At 36.3% G+C, this 17,402-nt stretch overlaps 1 protein-coding gene across 1 annotated transcript; it reads left to right on the top strand.

Annotated features, from left to right (window-relative positions):
- The first annotated feature begins 3,542 nt into the window (after window positions 1-3,542).
- On the top strand, window positions 3,543-17,369 carry LOC127979130 (juxtaposed with another zinc finger protein 1). Its single transcript, XM_052584320.1, has 5 exons — window positions 3,543-3,885; window positions 12,151-12,223; window positions 13,252-13,448; window positions 14,118-14,287; window positions 14,596-17,369. The coding sequence occupies exons 1-5, from the start codon at window positions 3,549-3,551 to the stop codon at window positions 14,740-14,742; spliced, it is 924 nt and encodes a 307-aa protein (XP_052440280.1). The 5' UTR covers window positions 3,543-3,548; the 3' UTR covers window positions 14,743-17,369.
- Window positions 17,370-17,402: the final 33 nt, after the last annotated feature.

Below are 17,402 nucleotides of genomic sequence, written 5' to 3' on the forward strand. Positions count from 1 at the left end.
CGATGCGGACATTGGCGCATTGAGGGGAAAATAAGGAAGAGGGAGGCGCGACACTCTGTAAGTGCTGCGCCAACAGCTGTCTGGAGCCGTGCGCGGGACGGTCCCGGTTAGCGAATGGTGAAGAGAGAAAAAGGGCATGTACAAGCGTGTTAGCCTTTGGTTTAAAACGTTTAATTACCTTCCTGTTTTGTTTTTTACGTGGTCAACGATATAAACTGCATTCCTTGTCATTCTTTTTCTATATGGTTAAAATGTAAGTGGAAAATACAGTCAGAGTCAAAAATTAGAGATTATGTAGGCCTGTGTGAATCAGACAGTTATTTATTCAAAACTTTTAATAAAATAATGATAGGCTATAACTTAAAAATTATACATCCAAAATATTGTTGTTGTATCTGTATCATGACATTATAGAGATTTGAGATGTCAACTTTTAGAAGGGTGAATTAAAATAAACAGCTCTCATGTGACTCTTTTCACATATTTTCATTTTCAAAACAATCTAAAATTTAATTAAGCCTATCATTAAAAATGCGTCAACTAGGCTACACTTTTTAGAATCTAATAAGCATAAACTGTATCTTTGGTATAGTGTGATGGAAATGTTAAAAATGTCAGAGTGATGGATTCCAGTGCACTTTGCATGATCAAAGCAATGGATAGAGACTCTTTGTGTTTTCTAAGGAAATTATTGTAGTAAACAGATGTTTCTGACTCATGCCATAGTCAAAAATGTCAAACCACAAAGTGACACCACCTGTCAGAGATGGTTTATATGAACCTTAAAGAGGAAAAATGGGAAGCCAAGATTTTTAAGCTTTTCATTCAGTAAAAAATATATCTTGATAAGTTTCCTCACGACACGTTTTCAAAGTTTAATAGATTGTCTAACTACATTTTGTTAAACTACTGAAAACGTGTGTCATGATTTTAAATATATGACAGAATGTTGATACATTCAGATTATTGCAAAACTAAGGGGTGTGTCTGATGTTCCGAACAGCGTGGTCCTTTTGTGGTAAGCACTAGGGAAAGAGTGAAAGAAAGTGGGAGGGAGAGAAAGAGAGCGTGATTCATTAGTGTGCTCTAACTCAGAATGCTAGTAGCTGTTTCCTCAGCAACAACACAAAACAGGAAGTGATAATGATGTCACATCAAACTCCAGCCTTAGCTGACTCCTACGTCTATGAGTATGAATCATTCACACACAGAGACAATGCAGCAGAGGACAGGCACCCACAAGCCTCATATGACATCATCCATGATTTAATTCACCTTAAAAAGGAACTGTGTCAAATTCACCTTTTGTTTCACCATTTAAAGATATTGGTGATTTTTGCTAATTAACAAAACATAAAAATATAATTTACATTGATGCACAGTATAAGCGATTTACAAAAGAGCAACAGCAGCAATTCATTACAGTTAAGAATAATAAACTAATATGAAATGTTGACTCTGATATCAGAGCGATATGTGGTTATTGTTTTAATGTTTTCTCAAAGTTTTGGACGTTTTTGGTTGTTGATGAATGAATATACTGCATATGTGCAGCAGGTCACACATCTGTTTGTAATTTTTCACATGATCCTTTGTAATATTTCAGTGTCTCGAGGTAGATTTCAAAGATTTACTGCACATGAGTGATACTGTAATGGATCACTCAAAATTTTGGAACTAGATGAATCCTGAATCCTTTGATATTGTTCAGTCATGTTGTTTGACCTGGCATGACCTCCTCACAGTTTCTAGCATCTGGTATCGGCTGCTTAGGTCTATCTTGTTTGAGGCAGATGGTTGCATTTACTAACATCTGGCTGGCTTTACATTATAACATTATATGGTACGTCCCAAACAGTGGTCTGTAGGCTGTAGCTTTTTCAGTACAATTTGAAACTCAAGAATTGGTCGTATGTACCGCACTAGCACAAAATTATAAAGCTGATGAGAAAATATTGTATAACAGGAGTAAATTTTTATGCAAGTCTATTTGTTTGAAAACAGCAGCATGGAAAATATTTGGTCATTTAGCCTCTCACTTATTTACATAGGCGAACAGCAGAGTACATTTATAACAGGGAGATTTAACGGTTGATTAACAAGTGATGGTCAGCACACAGTCACTGTCACTGGCTGATCAGAAGGAACATTCCTCCTGCTCCTTGTGAACACAGCACCTTACACGGATGCTTGTGTCACACCTGACAGATTCCCAGTCTTGTCAAAGTTTTGTCAAAGAGGTGGGAGGTCGACATTTTTTCTTTAGTTAAAAAATTCCTTTTATGTCTAATATGACACATTATAAAGGAGTGTCATGACATTCTGCTATTGTGTAGTTAAATTCAAATACGCATGTTTATGAAGTATTTGTTTTAATTATACAGATAGGCAGTATTTTTACAGCTAAATAAAAAATTTGCTGAAAGAGTCAATATGGTGGTTAGTTATACATTTACATTAATAATACATTAGATGACATATTATGCTGCAAAAGTGGCACAGAAGTTGGACACATTCATATTTAAGCACATGTACTTTATGCCACCCCTGTACTGACATACATACACTCGTGTGTAGGCTACACAGAGGTGGCATAAATGTACTAAAGCAGGAAATATAATCAAACAAATCCTGTTGTTTTTACAATAGTGCTAAATTAAGTCATGCTGGGTCATGCTGCTAGTAAAATCAGTTTTATACTTTTACAGTCGAACAAGTGGTAAAGAGAAAGACACATGATTAATCGAAGTTCATCACAATAGCATTTCTACAAGCTGTGGTAAATACTAATTAAAAGGTACACAATGTTGTGGCACAAATAAACATGAATTAAACAGCATAAATTGTAACATAAAACCCTATAATTCAATACCATTAAATGCAAAATGTCACACAAGGAATTCTGGGAATGTCTATTTACAGTATTTCACTGTAAATGAGTAGATCACTTGTTATTTTTCACAAACTGTACTTTTAACAGAATTTTAAAGTAATTTATTTTCACAAAATATTTTATGTTATGTTAGTAGATCTAATATTATATTATATATAGCCTAACCAATGAACAGGTCTTTTACAGGTAAATTTAAAAGCACTTACAAAATATATATTTTTTACAAAAATAAACAAAATGTTTTAAAAATGAATGTGTAAATGAAATGAATGCAAGTATGAAAATATATAAAACATCTTAAAATACATATGAAATACACGTTCTTACAAAAATGCACTGTACAGTAAAGTTAATTTACACATACAAACAACAACAAAGGTGTGAAATACATGAAAAGTTATTTTACAAAAGTATTTGGTTTATAAACACTTATAAATCACAGAGCCAGTAGCCTTTCTGTGGTAGTAATGATAATTTTAGTGTATTAAGTAAAAAGTTAATCGTTTTTGCATTCCCATCCAGTGAGACTAATACACCTCACACTTTTAAAGCCTAGCTGGCAAAAGGTGCACTGAAATAATCAATAATATAGTTGCTTATGTAGCCCTTCTCAGTTAAGCATTCCTAGTCTTTCTCCTCTCAGGTGAACAGCAGCATGTTTGTCTCGCCGGTCCCTCCTCCTCCTCCTGATCCTCCGTCATGCTGCTTTGCCCCCCATCCCCCTCCCATTGGCTGGCAGCCGTCTAAACAGATCCAGCTGCAATCACCGCCACCGCTGCTGCTGCAACGAGCTGCCGGCTATTTGATCACCCCCATCCCGCACAGCCTCTGCCTTCGCCGGTCTGCAAGCTCACGGACATCTGCCAACACATCCATTATGACGGGCGTCGCGGCTGCCTCTTTCTTCTCCAACGTTTGTCGGTTTGGCGGTTGCGGGCTGCATTTCGAGTCCCTGGGCGAGCTCATCGTTCACATCGAAGATAACCACATCGGTGAGTGGCGCTCCGGTTTCGGCCTGCCGTCCCGCTAAGCAGCTGGTCTCAAGCGCCGAGAAGGCGCGTCTCTGCGCCGCGCATTTGGCTGGGTTCTATGCAGTGACGCGCTAATTCACGTGTACGAACTCGCAGGAAATTTAATAGCATTAGCATTGACTCGATTTATTTAGGAGGCGATAGATAGTCATAAGCAGGTTTTAACGACGGGTGCACGGGTTCGTGCACAGTTACCAGAAGCTGCTCTGTTTAGATCTAGGCCTGTATGTACTTATGGCAAGCCGGATTAACATGTATTGCTTGAAGAAACTAATACAGTATTTTGTTGTTAGCAGTGTTAGTAGTTTTAGGTTAAAGGTACAATTTGTAAAATATTTGCAGTAAAATATCCAAAAACCACTAGGCTAATGTTATATATTTTGCCCAGCTGATTACGAACAATATCTCTAATGTTTTCAACTACTTGTAAATCATGAAAAATTCCCATTCTAAACAGTGACACGGGGCAGTTCAGTCGCCTTTCAATAACGTTAGTTTACTGTCTGCCGCTGGTTCTGTTGACAAGGACAGCTCCCATAAACGTAAGCGTATGGGCCAACCAAACAACCCAAGAGTTTGGGACAAGAGGAGAGAAAGTGCGAGGGTCAATATCGGTGTTACATTTTGTAGATGGAGAGAGCTTCGCGACAAACTTTAACTAGAAAGAGATGATCTCACTTGTGTTTTACTCAACAGGTGAGTTGTTTTGATTCGTATCTTTACAGAAAATGTTTGCTATTATAACGATCAACAAGATTAGTATTATGGGGCATAATGCCAAACGCCAAAAATGCCAAACACGGGGCATCGTGTCTCTAGAACTGCACATCTTTGCATTGACTTTGTATGTAATCTACTCGCGTAAATCATTGAACTCGTGTTTGCTATGTATGCCCAATTATTGTGTTAGAAGACAACAAATCCCATCATTCCAAGATCCTTCTTAGTGTCATCAAACCACGTGATTGTTATTGTTTTGGTTAGTGCACCCTCTAGTGGCAGGTCCTACAACCTGTACCTTTAATAAATAAAAGTTGTCCAATAGTGACTAAAATTAATAATAATTATAATAAATAATTTTTCAGTTTCTCTACAGTATATATACTAGTTCACAGCATTCAAATGTAATGTACTACTAGTACTTATTCAAATAGCGAATGTTTAATCATTACGTAACCGCACATAATAACTGATATATTTTTTATATACTAGTACTAATTAAATTGAATTGAATTCAACCGATGAACCTGGTTAAATAAAGGTAAAAAAAAGTTCATATTATAATATACAGTGTATATTATAACTTTATACAGTGTATAAAGGTTTAGATCACATAATTGTCATAAGTCACAGCTGGTTATAAAATTGTTTTACAGATGTTTTGTACTGAAAGTTTTTTCCCCCCCCGTTTTTTTTTTTTTTTTGCCATTTTCTTCCCCCAAGTTTTTTCTGTCACCTGATCAATTTGTATATACAGTTCAATCCATTTAACAGGTTGTACTTCTGTCCCCCACAGCCTCGTTTTAATTCCTGTCAAAAATGAAACAAGGCACTTTCCTTACTAAGGTTAAAATGTAAAAATGGCTTGCCATGTCTACGGTAATTAGCGCTTGCTGTAGAGAGCCATTGTTTAAGCTAGTGTTGTGTATTCAAGCTGTCTGTCAAGTCCACAGGAATGAATCCCTGTTTAGGTGTTTAACAGTTACTTTAGTATTAGCATAACTAACTTTTTCAAATGTAACCCCATGTTAGAGAATCACTAGCCTATATGAAGCCAAATTAACTGTATTCAGCGAAATCTGTTGTTGTTTTTCAGTTCTTGTTTTTCGCAATAATGTATTAAATGCATTTTGGTTTAAGAGTTGTGCACTGTAAAACGTTGCACACTGTAAACATTTCAGCCCACAAAAATGGAAAACTTTAATTAAAGTGGTGCACAGTTTAAGTTTAGTGATTCATTGCACTTTTCATTACACCTTGAATCTAATTACTGCTAAAGAATATTTTAATTTAAACTGAATTGAATTACTGATGAAGAAAAATCATCTGAAAGTTCAAGAAATATAGAACATTGTGGTGAAAACATTATTACAGTGTACAGTAACAGTATTGTATTGTACAGTATTGACCTTACTCTGACTGTCTGTGTGTAGAATATTTGTATGCACTGCTGATCTGTAATTGAAATGCATGAATGTTTATAACTGATATGTAGTGCTTTGCTGTGCTGCTCATATCTATTGTGATGGCAGTTTCACAATGGAAGGCATCTGTCAGAATGAAACACACCTTCACCCTATCTGTTTGTCAGTCACTGTACTCATAAAGATCAGCTAGTCTGATTTCCATCAGGAGACACAGATCTGACCATTGGGGTTAGGGATTTGACCTCAGAGCTCTTGTTTTAATGAGCACAACAATGAAAGACCCCCTAGCCCTCCACACGGATCATTAATAATACTAATCAATAGTAATCCTATTGAGTGTAGACCCCATGCAGTGGCTTGGTTTGGCAGTTTGCCAGCCATGAAGATGATTGTTAAAATTCATAGAGTAAATTAAAGAGTTAGAACTAGTTTGTTCTGCACTATTAGTGTTTTCAATGGGTGATTAATGTTAAAACTCGACAGGGACAACCTATATTTTAGAGAACGGGCATACAGAGCAGGATACAGACTCTGTCCGCATCTCCTGGATTACATCCCATGATTGTCTCCAACTCTTCCTCTGTTTCATCGCTTTAAGAAATCATACACACTTGTAACAAATGAAGTATTGGTAATGGCAGGTCATTATTTAGGCAACAATTGTATATTTACTGACATAAAGTGATAACGAATGGTAAAATGCTTACAAACCTATTTAAAACAAAGGTTCTTTGAAAATAGCTGTAGCTACCATGTATGGCCTTGAATGACTTTTGAGTTTAAGTGTAATCTCAGAAGCCCCGATTCTGTATTTAGTTTAGTCTTGGTAGTAAAAGCTATTTAGACACATTTTGCATACTATATCAGAACAATGTCAGGGTTAGCCAATCAGTTTCAGTGTTTTGTTACAATTTATAGATGAAATTGTTGATACCTTTCACTAATAAGCTTCAGGTAAGCTGTTTGAGAGGTAGATGAGAGAAAGTTTTTGGCCTCAAAGTACTTTAAGGGATATTAGGCAAACAGACAGGTTTACTCAATTGAGGTTACACAACTACTTCCGTGATTAATAACTTGCATTATTACATTGTTACAAACAACGTTGTTTCAGATGTTAAGAAGTCATATTGGTGTTAGGTCAGTCGGTTTCTTTGTTACACCAAGTGTTTTCTTGCAATACGATTTTCAATTGTTGTCACTTGCTTGTCTTATTTGACTTCCATATGATGTTGTTTGTGTATTGTGTGCTGATTCTTTCATATAGTTTTTTCTAAATGCAAATGGTGTTTAGGGTATATGCATTTTCATTTCTTTAGTTATCAAATAAACTGTTGACATTGTAAAATAATTACATGAACTGCCTTATCCTGCTTGTTTTAATTGTTCTTTAGACTGATCAGGCTATAGTGGGCTACAGTTTGCATGCAGTCGGTTTTGACTCGCGAGTGAATATAAAGTTACATGAACTTATGTAACATTGCCTCCTTGCGGTAAGATTGTGGTGTTTTTAACCACTTGACTCGGTGGACAGACTGTCATAAGATCTGTGCGCATTTATATTATGTAATCAAACAGTACCAAGAAAGAGCTGTCATGTTGCCCTGTATAGAAGACTAGCTTAAACTATATATTTTGACATATAGTCTAGCTGAATAAAATAAGAGATTCGACTGACAGATAGGTAGCTATCGCAGGTATCAGAACAACCCAGCTGTGCGTCTTTAATATTCGTCAGGATGAATGTGAGAAAGAGATAACATGCAAACAAACACTAAAAGGAAAGTTCATTGGATATATCTGTTTATAGTTGTCTAGGCCGAAAGGAATTTAGCCTGATGTCATACCCGACCGGGATAGTCGGGCCTCAGGGTATTCGGAACTGTATTTAAGTTGTTGTTTAGTGTTGTGGCAGTGGACATTTGTTCAGACATGCCCGTTTCATTTGCTATCTATTGTATTTCCATGTTGTAGGTAACAAATGACATCATTTTAAACAACTGAAGTGTTACTCTGTTATGTCCCGGTTTTGTAGTCTCTTATCGTCTGCGTATTGCGTCACTGTAAATACAACTAAATTAAACGTAGGTGAAACATCTAAAAAGGGTTTAGTAAATCACTGAAAGTAAAAAAATAACAAAACATCTGGCGGAAATGTTAGCTCCTAAACCATAGGTAAACAGTAACTCAGCGCCATGTGGAACTCTCTACAGACCTTTTTTGTTGTTGTTCTCTAACCTAGCATACATCAAACGTTTTTGATTTATTAATTTAACCTTAAAAATAAAACTATAGGGCCCTCGGAGTACTAGATGGGCTACTTGAACGCGTTTCTTTCAGTGACCAGAAGATGTCAGGCTTGTTACACAATATCCTTTTGCTCTTGTCGCTAAAGGAAGTGCTAGATTTTTTTTAGATGTAAACCATAAAATATCGACTGGCTTTGTAAATATTAATGTTTTATTCTCTCAAGGCCAAAATGGCCTAGTATACCTAATAACACAGTTCTCATTTATAGCGTTGAGTTTTTTTCTTCTTCATATTGTTAAGGAATGATCATGGCAGATTTATCACTAAGGATCTGTTGCATTTTATATTTCTCAGTAGCCTTCCTTTTTTTGATCTGCACAGTGATATTATGTTGAACATTTAAACAGGCTAGTTCTTCAAAAAAAAAAAAAAAAAAAAAACGTATACAATTATTGTTATTGGACATCTACGAATAGTTGCAATAATAGTTGATGAAATGTGACAAACTAATTTCAAGAAATAATAATTATAATCATAGAAGTTAATTCTGCTTAGCTCTGTTGAGATCATTGTGATTTTTATTTGTGTGTGTGTTTATAAGAGAGAGAGTTGCATTGAATGGCTCGTCAGGCTTTTTTATGAGGCAATTAGTGAGATCCAGTGGAAAATCCATTATACCAACTTTCCTAGTCCCACCCAAAACCCAGTGTGCGTTTGTCTGTATGTGCCGGTGTGCATAATTCGTGCATTTGTGTGTGAATGCTTATGTTTTTGTTTCCCTTTCCATGTGTGTGCTCGTCCTTGAGCTTGCGTGTGTTTGTGTGTACATTCGGAAGTGTTTGGAGCATTGTATCCTGCTGAGGTCTGAGAAGTGTAATTACAGCCTCGTTTAGAGTTCTCTCCATCCCCTCCTTCCTGCCTGTCTTCCCCCCCTCCCCCTTCCCTCCATCCGGAGACCTGCTGCTCTCCAGCACATTAAAACACTCCCCTGCTTTTTAATTAGCCGTCTGGAAAACAAACACAGCATTCCTGCATCGCTGCTCCATGCCAGGCTCCTCTGACTTTTGCACACACTCACACTAACACACACATATTGCTTTCTGATGGTTTTTGTGCTGTATTCCACCACTGGGTGGCACATTTGCTCTTCTGGTGGTTTCAGAGCCCTCTTGAAAAGTTTCCAACTATTCCAAAATGTTCTTACAGGGATGCATATCTGTCTAATTCAGATCCACCTGATTCCAAATCAGTGTGTAGAACAGCAGTAAATAGCCCAGAGAGGATTGATAGGCAGAGGATTTAATGATATGGCTGTGAATAAAAGGCATGTTTATTGGAGAAAGTTCTTTAATGTCCTCACAGAGGGCCCAGTATTATTAGCCCTGCATAAAGATTTCACAGGGATTTAATACTGGTCATGGCCCATTAAAATGTAACATTACTGCTACTGCTTGGGACAAGTGGTGCTTTCAACTCTACTTCCTGCTGCCGTAAGGATGGTTGTTGTTTGTACTGAATTATGACGGCTGTTATTGGAAGTTTATGATTTTGCTAAATGTGAAAATTAACTCTGGGGCGTTCAGTTTAAGAGGCACTGAATGTTAATGTGTTCGTGTGTGTGTGTGTTTCTTTTCTGCTTGTGTATTTCCTTGCTACTTTTCCCGTGGAAAGACCTTGTGTGCCTCCATTTTCTAGGTGAAGGGAAATCATAAAATTGGAAAACATTAACTCTGCCCTCCCTTCACTGTTCTGCACCTGGCAAATGTAATTATACTTCACCCCTACACACATAATTCTAGAATTAAGTTGCTGAGATTTAAAGGAATAATTCACCCTACAGAAATTCTGTCAACATTTTCTCACCCTCATGTTCTTCAAGACCCATATTAATAGTAAAGGACGGTTCTTTTTCATATAATGCATTGAAAGTGAACCAAGACTGCACTGACTACTTTTTAATTTTTTATCATGCTTTTTATTATTCAGATTTTTATAGCCCTGGTATCCTCATCCTCTTTCTTTGTGATGAAAAAGAGTAGCATAAACATTCTTCAGCATGGGTTTTTTATTGTTGCATGAAAGAAAGAAAGTCATAGTAGTTTGAAACCATATAAGGGTGAGTTAATTATGACAGCTATTTAATGTCTCTTTATTGTAGCTCTCTAAACTGTTTCTGCCACAGAATAAAAATTACAAAAAGTAATATTTGTTTTATATAGTGATATAATAGTGAAGATTTGTTTTCATGCAATTCACAGTATACTTCTTGCAATTTGCAGTTTTAAGAAGTCAGGAAGAGGTCAGAACTGTGAGATTAGAAGTCACAATTACTTTCTTATATTTTATTCCGTGTCAGAAACACATTAATTGTAAATAACTCCAGAAAGGTTCATTTGTGACTCTAATTTGTGTAAAGTTATGGGATTGAATTATAAATTGTAATAAAATAATAAATGCATAAATGCTGGTGTGCAGGTAAAATAAAATAAAAACACTCAAGCTTACAATGATGTTAAACCTAAGCTTGAAACTGCTTTTGATAGACTACAGGTAAGTATTTCCTGTTTGTAGTGTTTTATAACCATTTAGTTAAATTAATTTTCAATTGTTTTTAATTTAGCAGTTGCTTTAAAACTTGAAAGTGCACACCTGCAGCTAAAATGATTTGGGAACACTAATAAACCACTGAAGACCACCTCAGTGGACCACCTGAGATACACAAATGTGTGTGTGTGAGGATGTGTGTCCTTTTTATGAGGTGAGGAAGGCCTAATCCATGCAGTGCAGTCGACAGAAAGCACTCTGATGAGATTAAGGCAGAAGCAGACACAGGTAGCACTCTAGACTGGTTTCTTTAAAAGACATCAAGGAAACGTAGCCTAATCTGTGCTGTTTTTTACAATTCATTTGTGTTTTGGGATTCAAGTCATGCTATTAAAGATTGTGTGACAGAGTGCCAAAAATGTATATTCGCGTGCGAGATCTGGCAAGTTCTGCATAGCAATAAGTGTGCATGAAGACATTTCTCCATGTTCAAGGAGAATAATGGTTAAGCGAACACGGTGGAATGCTTTTAATGGCTTGGAGTAAGAGCTCATTTAGACATATGGGACCTATTATATACACTGCCTGTTATACACAAATATAACTGCACACACGCATGCAATGCGACCCATTTGAATGCAAAAAAACCTGCTTTCCTTTTTCTACTTTCTCCACATGGTCATTGAAAATAATCATGCAGAATGTGCCAGCTTCACACACACACACACACACACACACAAACACTCATACACTTTTCTCTTTGTGAGGTCTTCTGTGCACCATTTATGTTTTAATGAGCTCTAAGAAGCAATTAACATCTTACAATTCACACACACTCTTTCAAACATATACACATACAGTGTGGTAAACAGTGTATTAGTTAACTAACATTTTGAATGTTTACACATAAGATAAATCCTGATCAGTGTCATCATATTTTGCCACATAAGGGCAGTCTCAGGCCGAGATTGAAACTATAACCAGACAGAGTTGGTAGAGGAACCTTTGAAGCATTGCCTGGTGGCCTCAGGCAATGGAAGCTGCCTGCTGTCACAAGTAGAATGGAAAAAGTGTGGTGGTGTGGTGGTTAGGTTGAGTCTGCAGGGCATTAGGGGTGCTTGTTTGACGAACGTACAGTAAGCACAAAGTACTGTTTCAGGCTGCTGCTTTGTCTGTGTGCATCTATGTATTATAGCATATCTTTGACCTATATGTGCATATCTTTATCTTCAGCTTTTCCTGTGTTTTGCAGTCTAAAGCAATTGTGTTTTCTCTATTCCTCTCTCAGACACAGATCCCAGAGTTCTGGAGAGGCAGGAGCTGCAGCAGCCCACATATGTTGCTCTGAGCTACATTAATAGGTATGTTGAAATAATGTATACTAATTTGTGTAGTAAAAATATGAATATACGCACTACCATTCAAAGTTTGGGGATTTTTTTAAATAAGTTATTTAGTTTAGCAAAATGCATACAAATGTGACTGAAGATTTTGAAATGTTAAAAAGTCTTTGGAACTTTCTATTTATCAAATAATCCTGAGAAAAAATTATCATAGTTTCCACAAAATTTAGCAGCATAACTGTTTTTAACTGATGATGATAAGAAATGTTTCTTGAGTATAATTTAGGATCATGTGACACGAAAAACTGGAGTAATGGTATATGTGTATATATATATTTAAATATATATATATATATATATATATATATATATATATATAATGAGATATCTATCTATCTATATAAAAATATGCTTTAAATTGATCAAAAGATGATGAAGACATTTATAATGTTATAAAAGATTTCTATTTTAGATAAATGCTGTTCTTCTGAACATTCTATTCATCAAAATAAAACAGAAAAATTCTACAGCTGTTTTCAACATGTTTTTTGAACAGAGAATCAGAATATCAGAATGATTTCTGAAGGATCATGTGATTGGAGTAATGGTGCTAAAAATGTAGCTTTGAAAAACAACGAATAAATTACATTTGAAAATATATTCAAATAGAAAACAGTTATTTGAAATAGTACAAATATTTCATAATTGTTCTGTTTTTGCTGTACTATGGATCAAATAACTGCTGGCTTGGTGAGGAGGAGAAACTTCTTTAAAAAAACAAAAACAAAATCTTATTGTTCAAAAACGTTTGACTGGTAGTGTATATGCAAGACATTTTAAACTAAACTGCAGTGGGAAATTTCTGTAACAATGACACTTGGGAGGTCAGTACAGAAGGTTGACAATTGTATTTGACACATATTTTAGTTATCCATTTCCAAATGTAGCTTTTGCCGTGTTGTCATTTTAAAGAACAATAGTCCTCAGGTGCATCATTACCTGCACATCAATCTTTTAACAAGGCCTTTTGTTTGTTTTTTCTTCAGGTTCATGACTGAAGCGGCACGCAGAGAGCAAGAAACTCAGAAGAAGAAGGTCCAACCTAAAATTGCTATATCAGTCACCGGAGGTGTATCACGTAACAGTACGGCCACGCCCCCTCGACACAGCAACGGCAGCCTAACTCCACCCGTCACCCCTCCCATCACGCCCTCGTCCTCCTTCCGCAGCAGCACACCCACAGGTGAATGGAGCACGTGTGTGTGATACTGCACACTTTAGATTTAGATATATAAAAACAGCTATTTGAAATATTTCTAACTCATTAGGAGTGTTTGTAATACTCATGGAGAATTCACCGGCTGCTGATTTTTTAATGTCTTTTCATTTGTTATAATTAAGTCTGAAATTTTCAGATTTATTATATTAACCTATAAATTATGGTTTGTTGCTTTTACTATCAAAGAGGTAGTTCCCCCTAAACCTAAAGCCACACTGATTGAATGAGTGTGTGTGTGGCTCGGCTGAAAAGTTTCCATTGGTTTACATCCAAACTTGGGTGATGTCCATTTCCTGTTTGTTTCATAATGCACTTGTCTTTTAATGAACATTAAAATACGCCTGTAATTATGTCAGTGTATTTTCTGTGTTAAGAAATATGCCAAGAGTCAGAAGCATAAATAACCGACTGCCGGTTAGTTTTAGTTTAATTCAATTTCTTTCAGAAATATTAAATCTAACCTGAACTGTGGGGGGGAAAAAAACCCACATTATACTCCTAATGAAGAAACACTGGATAATTGGAGTAAAAGGGCACATTTGCTTTCTCAGTTCTCATTAGTTCTTTCATCAGCTAATATATGAAGCAAATAAATGACTAATTAAAGAGTTTAACTTTATTGGTGTGCCTCAGGCAGCGAGTGTGATGAGGAGGAGGTGGAGTATGAAGACTCTGACAGCGACGAGTCCTGGACTACAGAAAGTGCCATCAGCTCAGAGTCCATCCTCAGCTCCATGTGCATGAATGGGGGCGATGAGAAACCCTTCGCATGCCCTGTTCCAGGATGCAAGAAAAGATACAAGGTACTGCACTCACAACTCAAAATATTTATATATATATTGAATATTAAGTATTATTGTGGTATAAGAGATTTAATGTGTTTATATTTAGTTTTTTTATAATAAAAATGAATAATAGCATGTAACTGCAGTTTCATCTATGAATAAAATGCAGAAAAACAAAAGCTGTGGTTGGTTACATTATAAGTAATATAGATGATTGCTTCCTGTTAAAGTAGGGAATACCTGCAGGGGATTGTAATAAATGTTTTTTTCTGGTAGTGCTTTCGACTGTCCCTCATTCCCGCTTTTACTTCTGTCTTCTCTTCCAGAATGTGAATGGTATTAAGTACCATGCTAAAAACGGGCACAGGACACAGATCCGTGTGAGAAAGCCCTTCAAGTGTCGCTGTGGGAAAAGCTATAAAACCTCTCAAGGCCTTAGACATCACACCATCAACTTCCACCCACCTCTGTGATACACACGCCATCGGTTTCAAGTGTACCTAGTCATCCTTTCATTTACATTTCTGGATCACATGTAAACTGGGATCGAATGCTAATTTCATTATCATTATTATTATTGTTTTTCACTTTTTTTCTCTTTATGTATGTGATTTTATATATACATGTAGATATACTTGAACATTTGCACATTCCATGTATATCATTTCTTTATTGCTTTTTTTCCTTTTTTCCTTTTCTTTTTTTTGTATGTAGGTGACAGTCACTGATAAGTAAAAATGACTGTGCTGAAGATTAGGAAACGACATAAACTTTTTTTTTCTGATTTTAAAGACTATTCAGAGAAAATGGTTTCAAATCAGAAGAGTTAAGAAATTCTGGATAATTTCTTTTTGTTCATCAAACCTACCAAGTGAAAACTACAGTGGGTATGTTGAAACGTGTATATATATGAAATTATATAAAGACACATTTATATATATTAGTAGCTAAGTTGTATTATCCAAACATTTTATTTTCCATTATATATTTTGCAGAACATTTATATTCTGTTTTATACAAGAAATGTATCTCATCTTTATGGACTTCTTTTTTTATTACATTTCATATTTTTATTTGCTTTGTAGAGAAGCAGTCTTTTATTGTCTGAATTGGAAGGACATTGATCTCAGGTCACAATACAGCTGCCAACTTTCAGACAAACATACCAGTAAACAGGAAAAAGTCACTTCCACTCACGTCGTTCCAGAACATTCCACCCAGAATATCCAAACGGCTGATGTTACGCAGTGTAAAGTTACCTTTCCAGATTTCTTTTGCATGCGGCTGGCATGCAGGCAGCACCTTAGGTGTGAAATTGAATTTTCTGCATGTGGCCTTCTCCAGACGACTGCAAGCGGTCACATGGTTTCTGTCTAGTTGCATTTGAGTTCTGAGCAATATTTGGCATAATGAACCCTGAATGAAGACACACTATTGTTGAAGCCAACAATAATCGCATTTAAAATGCGCAATGCAACATCAGCTTAAAGAAGGGCAGATTTTTTCAGCCCCGCTCCCCTGCTGTTATACCAGCATTGCAGAAGTGCCAAGTTATTCTTCCCCAACAGAAAAAAAACAAAACAAAAAAACATGGATGATCTGCCAAACACACAACGGGTCACATCTGGCTATCCGTTTTGGTGCCTGTTAGCGGAGGAGCCTTAAAGAGGACCTAAACTTCTGTTTGTGTACTCATCCTTGCAGTATTTTTGTCAGTTGTAGCTCGTACTGTCTTGATTTCGGTCGTTGCTGTTGTTTATTTTTGACTCGTTTGGGACTGTCCTCGTGGTTGTGTTTGTGTAAATGTATTTGTTAGCCTTCTGCTTGCCTTGTATTGTAGGCTACGCCTTGCTAGCATGACACGACCGCTTAGCTGCTCTGCTGTCTCTTGGCTTGTAGTCTTACTGTTACAATCTTTGTTGTCAAAAGTATTATATCATTACTTTATATTGTTCCTGCTAGTATTACAGTTCGATAGTGCCAGATGCATAGCTGCCTGAATATATTTTCTCAACTTTAATTTTAATTGAACGATTTTTGCATCAGTCCTGTTGTCGGCCAAATAAAGCATACCACGGTTTACAAAAAATTTATTTAGCAACTGCTTAGAGCTTAAACCTTTGGTGCAAAGAAGGACCAAGTAAGCTTTCCTATCTACTAGTCTGTTTTTCTTGGTTAGGGTCGGTCAAATGAAACAACATGGACCAAAAATGGCACTGCCAAATCTCCAGATATGAAGTTTGGAAAAATAAGGTGCTGTTCACAGAACAGTGATGGTATCATATTGTGTTTCAGTGGTTCTTTGAACTGTCCACCATGGTATTTATATGGCTTTTTGTGGTACATGTCCAAAAACATGATAACACACTATATTTTTTTGTTAGTGGTGCCAAGATAGGACACAGAAATTCAATACGGACAAATTGTTCCATATATTTGGACCAGGTTCTGAATTTAAACACTAATATCTTGGATTGTCACCATAATTTCTTGGGAAAAAAATTGAAGTTGAATGAATGGGTAGTTACTGTAATTTCGATGCCAAAAACTGGAGCTTGGGAATGAAGGAAGTGTTGGATGCCTATTTGTGAGTGACTCATTGTAGATGACTCACTGTCCTGTTATTTTCCCATTCATCCGGTGTCATGTTTGTTTGTATGTATGTGTGTGTATTTTTGGACGCTGTACCAGTAACCACATTTGTAACCCTCTTTGGCTACAGTCATTTGGTCTCAGCATTGACACGCAAACTAGAACCTGTGAAACGTGATTTTATTGGACAAGATCCGTGTGATTCCTCACACCTACAATGTAGTAATGTGATTGAGATGCATTTATTTTGGAGGGAGTTTGCTATACTATATAGTGAATGTATCGTATTGCAAGTCTTTTGTAAAGTGCTTTTGAAATTATATTTTCGTACTGTATGTTTTTGTGGAAAATGTTTTGTGGAACCGAGGCAATTTGTATGTGAGATGACGTATCATGTGTGCGTGTTTGTGTGAACGAATGAGAGACTCTTTTGAGACGTCTTTATCCTCAAGCTGCAATGTAAACTTTAGGACAATGGTACAAAAATAAAGAAAAGCAAAGAAGCGTGTTCCGTTTCCGTTGATGTAATGATTGATTAAAG

This window comes from Carassius gibelio, chromosome B19, assembly GCF_023724105.1.
Source record: "Carassius gibelio isolate Cgi1373 ecotype wild population from Czech Republic chromosome B19, carGib1.2-hapl.c, whole genome shotgun sequence".
Taxonomy (NCBI): domain Eukaryota; kingdom Metazoa; phylum Chordata; class Actinopteri; order Cypriniformes; family Cyprinidae; genus Carassius; species Carassius gibelio.